This window comes from Eschscholzia californica, unplaced genomic scaffold (assembly GCF_041429995.1).
Source record: "Eschscholzia californica isolate CP2 unplaced genomic scaffold, dmEscCali1.0.p SCAF_5, whole genome shotgun sequence".
Lineage (NCBI taxonomy): Eukaryota > Viridiplantae > Streptophyta > Magnoliopsida > Ranunculales > Papaveraceae > Eschscholzia > Eschscholzia californica.
In genome coordinates, this window is record NW_028238472.1 from 3,094,352 (window position 1) to 3,102,620 (window position 8,269).

At 38.7% G+C, this 8,269-nt stretch overlaps 1 protein-coding gene across 1 annotated transcript; it reads left to right on the forward strand.

Moving 5' to 3' along the window:
- Positions 1 to 3,665, forward strand: LOC147536271 (putative disease resistance protein RGA1). Its single transcript, XM_086642618.1, has 2 exons — positions 1 to 3,266; positions 3,360 to 3,665. The coding sequence occupies exons 1-2, from the start codon at positions 13 to 15 to the stop codon at positions 3,361 to 3,363; spliced, it is 3,258 nt and encodes a 1,085-aa protein (XP_086498744.1). The 5' UTR covers positions 1 to 12; the 3' UTR covers positions 3,364 to 3,665.
- The last annotated feature ends 4,604 nt before the right edge of the window (positions 3,666 to 8,269 follow it).

Here is an 8,269-nt window from a genome sequence, read left to right on the forward strand (position 1 = left end):
AAGACGTTGGAGATGATTTTGGCAGTAATATCGGAAGCGGAGAAGCGGCAAGAGACTGAAACGCCTATCAGGAGCTGGCTGAAATGGCTTAGAGATGTTGCTTATGATGCGGACGATATTCTTGACGAACTTTCATACGAATCTATGCGTCGAGAGGTAATGAACCGCAACAAGGTACATGATTTAGCTTCTAAAACTAAATTTGCTTTCAAGATGGCTCATAAAATCAAAGGTATCAACAAAACATTAGATGAAATTACCAAAGATATGGGTAGGTTTCACTTCACCCCAACCACTAACACTACCCTTACTACTACTACTAGTCGTTTTCTCAAACTCGACCGAGAAACTGACTCGTATGGAGATGGTTCCGAAATTAATGTCGAAAGGGAGAAAGACATATCAAACATAGTTGAGTTGTTGCTTCACTCATCAGCCAAAGAAAAAATTTCTGTCGTACCTGTAGTAGGTATGGGGGGAATTGGGAAGACAACACTTGCCCAACAAGTCTATAACCACGAGTTAGTAAAGACACATTTTGATCTAAGAATATGGATTTGTGTGTCTGATATCGAGTTTGATGTTAGTCGAATCTTAAGGGATATCATTGGATCCATTACCGGATCCACTTGCCATGATATACCAACTACTAACTTGTTGGTAGACAGAGTTCAAGAGAAGTTGAATCGTAAGAAGTATTTGTTAGTCCTCGATGATATGTGGAATGAAAATGCTGATAAATGGGAGAGTCTTAGAAGTCGGTTAATAGTTGGTGCTCAAGGAAGCAAAATTTTAGTCACTACACGAAGTGATAAAGTTGCATCAAATATTAAGGGCGCGAGTTTTCCGTACAATTTGCAACTATTATCAAAAGAAGGTTGTTGGTCTATTATCAAACACCGAGCATTTTCACCGGGTGGGGCATCAAGAAACCCATATATGATAGAGCTAGGAAAAGAAATATCGAACAAATGTGGCGGTGTACCCCTTGCAGCAAAAACATTAGGATGTATTATGTACAAACAAAAAGAAGAAAGTGAATGGGAGAACATAAGACACAATAAGGTAATGGACATATTAGAAAGTGAGAGTAGAATAAAAGAAATACTTAAATTGAGTTACTACCATTTTCCATCAAATTTGAAACGATGTTTCTCATATTGTTCTATATTCCCAAAAGACTGGGAGTTCAAGAAAGAAACTTTGATCCACTTGTGGATGGCGGAAGGCTTTCTTCCATCACCATTAATGGAAGAAGTCGGAAATCAAAATTTTGACATTTTGTTAAGAAATTCGTTATTCCAAAAATCACCGAAGGGGGACAAATATTACAAGATGCACGACCTCATACATGATATGGCAGAAAGCGTCACTGAGAATAATGAGTGCTTAAACGTGAAGGCTAGCAAGATGGGAGACATATCTTCTGAAGCTCGTCGTCTAGGCGTGGTTTTTGACGAGAAAAACTTAACAAAACTTCCGAGAAAACTCCGCACTTTACTAACTTTTGATGCAAAAGAAACTGGTCATGTCTTTACTAATAAGTACTTGCGGGTACTAGATGTGACTGGTTCAAGGATTACACATTTACCTTCTCCCGTCGTGAGATTGAAACACTTGAGATACCTTAACCTCTCAAAATGTTATCTTGGAGTAGAGAATTTGAGCATCAGTACTCTTTATAATCTGCAAACACTTGTACTAAAAGAGACCATAGGAATCGGAGATCTTCTAAAGGACATTGGAGCATTAAAAAAGTTAAGGCACCTAACTCTAGATGATTTTGAAGGTGAAGAGTTGCCGACGTCTATCACTAGCCTGTCTAACTTACTGACCTTAGACCTTGATGATTGCTCTCGTTTACGATGTTTACCCAATGAAATTGGAGATCTGAAACATCTTAAATGCCTTTCTGTAGCTTCTCGGAAAATAAACAAATTACCTAACTCCATAACTGGTTGTGATGATTTGGAAGAGTTGAACCTTGCAAACTGTACAAATCTTAACGAGCTACCGAAAGGCTTAGGAGCTCTGAAACACTTAAGATTACTCGATGTTTCATCTACAAATTTAAGACATTTGCCGAACAGTATTGATGGCCTTACAAGCCTGAGGACATTACAACTTAAATACTGCGAGAAGTTGGAAGTACTACCAGAAGGGATTGGAGCACTGAAACTTCTTAGGTACCTCTACCTACAGGGTAGTAGTATCAAGGTATTACCAGAATCGTGCATTACCGGCCTATACAATCTAGAAGAAGCAAATTTAGGGGATTGTGAGCTTCCCAATTACATAGGAAATTGGACAAAGTTGACAAGCCTTATTTACTTGAGAGACACAAAAAAAACTTTATCAGGAATAGGTCGGCTAACTTGCCTTAAATCGTTATATCGCTATATGGTGAGGGAAAACAGAGGGTCATGTGGTGGCATTGGAGAGCTAGGAGGTCTAAACCTAATCTGTGGCCGCTTCGGCGTCTATAATTTGGAAAGGGTAAGAGGTGGAACTGAAGGAGCTAAACGAGCAAATTTAAGCGGAAAACCAAATATTACCTCTTTGACACTATACTGGCGTTTTAGTCCTAACGGATATACTTTTGAAGGCGGTGGTCGTGAAAATGAAGATGATGTATTAGAAGGCCTCCAACCTCATTCTAATGTGAAGCACTTGAGGATTGTTGGTTATAATGGTCTAAAACTTCCATCATGGATGACTACTAATATCTCATTCATGTCTCTACAAAATTTAAAGGTGTTAAATCTCCGAAAGATGAACAGATGTGAACAACTTCAAGGGCTTGGGCAGCTTCCTAACTTGAAATCACTTACTTTATATCAAATGCTTAATTTACAAGAATGGATTGACAACTCTTCTTCTTCTTCTTCTTTTCCTATGCTTCAAAGTTTGATCATTAGTGGTTGCCCAAAGTTGACTACATTGCCAACTACCTTTCCCTGTCTAAAGGAGTTGGAGATCACATACAGCAATATCAAAGTATTGAATATCATCATGACTGGTCTAGAATGTGTCAGAATAAAAGGAATTCGAGAAGTTGAGCTTCTTCCTCGACAGATATTACAACCTCAACTCAACACTCTCTGGATTACCGAGTGTCCCAACTTTAAGGGTTTCCTTCCAAAGCTAGAAGATCGTGAATTACGATGCCTTGAGCGATTAACTCGCTTAGAGGTTGATGGGATCTTGAATCTTCAATGTCATAAAACAAGAAGGGTATTGGAGCAAACTTCAGCAAGAATCGGCAGGTTCACCTTTCTGTTTTAATTGGCATGTTTTAGTTTTGTTCTTATAAATATTTAGCAAATTCAACTCTGACTGATTCTAATTGAGTGTTGCAGGTAGCATATGCTTTTACTTCGGTTGGGTTTTAGTTGAGGATTGAAACACACTCTGGTTGGTCGTAGTCATCAATTGTCGTTCCTTGCTTCATTATCGGATAAAGGACCTTCAGATACTGTTCAAAGTGCATTTGAGCTTTGTTGTAGACGGAGCATTTGACATTGCAATAGACTCCGGGTCACTCCTTGCTATATTTTAAAGTGCATTAGATACATCTACATTGAATTTAGGGTTGGGGAAAGCGTGCAATTACGTAAGAACCGGCCTTGCTCATACATGGAGTAAAATGTCAACGCGGATTTAAGGTTGAATGATTATCTTGTTTACTGGGAGAGTTTCCACGAAAATGTTTGGATGGTTTAGTATGTGTCCTAGAACTTGTTGTAATGGTTTCATTGCTTGTTTTGGTACTTCATTCTTTAGCTGAGTTTGTTTTCTTCTTTATCTTCATTTCAAGAAATGCATAAAGTTATTGTACTCAAGGATGTATTGTTTTTTATGTTCATATTTTGCCAGTCTCTCGTAAATCTTGCCTAGTTGCCTGCTTACAACTTTTATGGCATCCTGAGAGAGAAATTGACATTTCCTGACAAATTTTATTACAGCTAAAGAATGAAGATGGAAAGTAATGAAATCAATATAATACACGGACCGTGATACTAATTGTCTCGCCATTGTGCGGAACCACTAGTTGGTCACCTGTGTTGTAGTCGGACCGTGATACTAATTGTCTCGCCATTGTGCGGAACCACTAGTTGGTCACCTGTGTTGTAGTCTGACCGTGATACTAATTGTCTCGCCATTGTGCGGAACCACTAGTTGGTCACCTGTGTTGTAGTCGGACCGTCATACTAATTGTTCCGTTTAAATGTAGGCAAAGAAGCTAAACAAGATTGAGCTAGTTTACAGATAACCCATAAAAATTTATCAAGCAAACTTCAGTGTTAATGGCTCTTATATTGGCATTGTTGTCGGACATAACCTATGCTTGAGATATCCATCTGACTGAAAGATGAGAACTCATATCTCCATTATCTTCTAAAGTTTTTGCAACAACATCAAAGATTGATTTCAGTAATTGTTATTTTATTCAGTACAAATACATTAGTCTTTGCAACAAAATCAATTATCATTATTTAGGGTTTCATATTATGCAAAAAAAAGAAAATCAGAAGATAAAGAAATATCAAACCCTCCTACCCGAAAATCAGTAAAATACATTCTTCGCCCACTAGAAAATCAACTCAGAAAAGTTTTACTGAGAAAAAAGGGGAAAATCAGTAAAATGCCTGACTCTATCTCCTCCTGCTCCAACCCCTTATATCTTCCTGCTAGAAACCCTTCTGGTCGATCTCCTTCTCTCTCTCTCTCTAGAAACCCTTTCTGCTCCATTAGAGCATCTCCAATGCAACACTCAATCTTAAAAACTCTTAGTGCCACATATGATTTTTAAAGTTTTCTCTTAAAAACTCTCTCTAATGCAACAACTAATTATTTATTTACAAAAATAATTATGTCACATGAGTACATAACATAAGTTTAGAGTTTTGTATTGGAGACACAAAAGAATTGAGGATCTCTATTCTCGCCACCTATGAGTGAAAATCTCAATTGGAACTAGACACATAGGATGAATACATATTTTTTTTAGTTTTGCATTGGAGATGCTCTTAGTACTGCCGTCTCTTAGTCGAGTTCTATTCTCAAAATTAAACAAAATTTTAGGGTGATTTGGGCACCCAAATTTTAACATATTTTACAAAAGGCAACCCAAAGTTAGGGCTCTTTCTACAATAAGCACCCAAAAATTTTGGCGTGAATCCCAAATGTTCGGCATAACTTGTTTGTGTCAAACTTAATCAACATCAGCTACCATTTTTGCTTTACTAATTACGAAATATTCGAGCTAATGCCCATCAATTGCTATGCCTAGCAAACCATAGACAATTTTTTTTTGCATTGTTTAAAAAATTAGTGTGTGAGACGCACTTGACACCACCCCATGTGTAGTAAGTGCACGCAAAGTTCGTAGTTGTTGGTCAGCATTTGCTACACATTAAAAATAGAGTTAATTTCTATTGGGCCTCCTACTTTGTGACCAATCCTTTATGACCTCCTATTTTTCGTAAATTCAAATATGACTATTTTTTTAATGTAAATGTCGTAACTATCCTTCCTATAAATATTTTTTCAAATTAAAATTAAATAGAAAACATGTATTCTACCTCACCTTTCTCTCCACCTCACCTCTCTTTCCACCTCACCTCTCTCTCTCCAGCTCACCCCTCTTTCTCTCTCCAACTCACCCCTCTCTCTCCAACTCACCTCTCTCTCTCTCTCTCTCCAACTCACCTCTCTCTCTCCAACCCACCTCTCTCTTCTCCGACGAAGGTCGCCGGACGGAAAGATCTGGTATGTTCACGAACATACCTTGCTCCGACGAAGTGGTTGAGAGTTTTTTTTTGAAGCTCGCCGGTCGGAAAATTTTTCGGTCGACGACTTTCGTTGGAAAAGAGAGAGGTGAGTTAGAGAGAGGTGAGTTAGAGAGAGATGTGAGTTGGAGAGAGAGAGATGTGAGTTGGAGAGAGAGAGAGAGAGAGATGTGAGGTGGAGAGAGAGGTTAGGTGGAATTCATGTTTTTTTATTGGCCAGCGCTTTGGGGAAAGCTAAATAGTTTCCGGGGTGTGAAGACTTGGTCAAAAATTGGTCAATTTTGTTTGACAATTTTATTTAGGGGGAAAGCAAAATATTTCTCCACCTCAGCTCACTCTCTCTCCGCCTCACCTCTATCTTCTCCGATTTTCGGCCGGCGACCATTAAAAAAAAAAAAAATTTCACTCTCTCTCTCTCTTTAGAAACTCCGGCGAAGGGGTCCCTTCGCCGGAGTTTCTAGAGAGAGAGAGAGTGAAATTTTTATTTTTTCTTCATGGTCGCTGGCCGGAAAATTTTCCGGCCGGCGACCAAATCGGAGAAGACAAAGAGGTGAGGTGAGGTGGAGAGAGAGTGAGTTGAGGTGGAGAGAGAGTGAGGTGAGGTGGAGTGTTTTCTTTTAGGGTTAATTCCGTTTTGGCCCCCGATTTGTGACCAACTGGCCGTTTTAGCCCCCATAAGTGTCCGGCAGTTCGTTTTGGCCCCAAAAAATTCCTAAATGGCCCCAAATTTTTTTAACCTCCCAATTATACCCCAATGGCATTTCTGTAATTTATTTTTTTTTCTTTTTCTTTGTCCACCTCATCTAACAATTGACACATCACTCTGTCCACCTCACCCTTCTTCTCCGGCGAAAGGTTGCCGGCCGGAATAAAAAATTCCGGCCGGCCACCTTTACCAAAATAATTTTTTTTTTTTTTTTATTTCTCTCTCTTCTTCATCTCCTTCTTTCTCTCTCTTCTTCATCTCCTTCTTTCTTTCTTCTTCTTTCTTTCTTCTTCTTTCTTTACCTCTCTCTCTCTCTAACACTTCTATTTCTCTCTCTCTAACCCCTCTCTCTCTCTCCCTATAACTCCGGCGAAGGGGCGGAGCCCCTTCGCCGGAGAACCAGACCTTGAAGGTCTGGTTGGAAACCAGACCTTCAAGGTCTGGTTTGAAACCAGACCTTCAAGGTCTGGTTCTCCGGCGAAGGGGCTCCGCCCCTTCGCCGGAGTTATAGGGAGAGAGAGAGAGGGGTTAGAGAGAGAGGTAAAGAAAGAAGAAGAAAGAAAGAAGAAGAAAGAAAGAAGAAGAAAGAAAGAAGAAGAAAGAAAGAAGGAGATGAAGAAGAGAGAGAAAGAAGGAGATGAAGAAGAGAGAGAAATAAAAAAAAAAAAAAAATTTATTTTGGTAAAGGTGGCCGGCCGGAATTTTTTATTCCGGCCGGCAACCTTTCGCCGGAGAAGAAGGGTGAGGTGGACAGAGTGATGTGTCAATTGTTAGATGAGGTGGACAAAGAAAAAGAAAAAAAATAAATTACAGAAATGCCATGGGGGTATAATTGGGAGGTTAAAAAAATTTGGGGCCATTTAGGAATTTTTTGGGGCCAAAACGAACTGCCGGACACTTATGGGGGCTAAAACGGCCAGTTGGTCACAAATCGGGGGCCAAAACGGAATTAACCCTTTCTTTTAATTCCCCTTAAAATTTATTTCCCCGAAAAATCTCTAAAATTCTACATATTCTCTTTAAAATTTCACACCCCGGAAACTATTTAGCTTTCCCCAAAGCACTGGCCTTTTTATTTAATTTTATTTAAAAAAAATATTTATAAGAAGGATAGTTATGATATTTACATTAAAAAATGGGACCATATTTGAATTTACAGAAAGTAGGGGGCCATAAAAGAAGCTGGTCACAAAGTAGGGGGCAAATAGGAATTAACTCTTAAAAATATCCATAGCAAATGCTGACTAATATCCACGATATTTTTAATCTGTAACAAAAGGAGCGTAGCTAAAGCTCATCCGTTTTGCAGTGTCAAGAGAAGGTCTACCAGACTGCGCCCAACCCTAGGACAACATATCGGGCAAAACGGCCCAACATGGATCTGATATTGGCCTTGGCCGATCAGACCCATCCTGGGTCTGGTTGGATTTGAGTCGCCGTAGTTCGATCAACTGACACCACTTAAAGGGAGATTTAATTTTAGTCTTTGCTAGAAAATTGAAAGATAAATCATCAAATTGAATAAGAAACTTCTTTCAATTTATTTCAATGCTAGAAAATTTAGAAAGCAAAGAAGAAACTATTCTATTATATTTGGACTCCAACAATAATTCAAATCCAAATCCAAAGTGAAATAGGATTAACTAAATTCTTAATTATCTATTTAATAATAACAACATTATCTTAATTATCACAACTATTAAGGATTACGAGTCCTACTAAAATACATATCCAAACTATACATATAAAACCCCACATCCTTAGTCCTTTC

Excerpts from the sequence above, each read along its gene's own strand:
- LOC147536271 (XM_086642618.1), top strand. The coding sequence starts at position 13 with ATGATTTTGGCAGTAATATCGGAAGCGGAGAAGCGGCAAGAGACTGAA.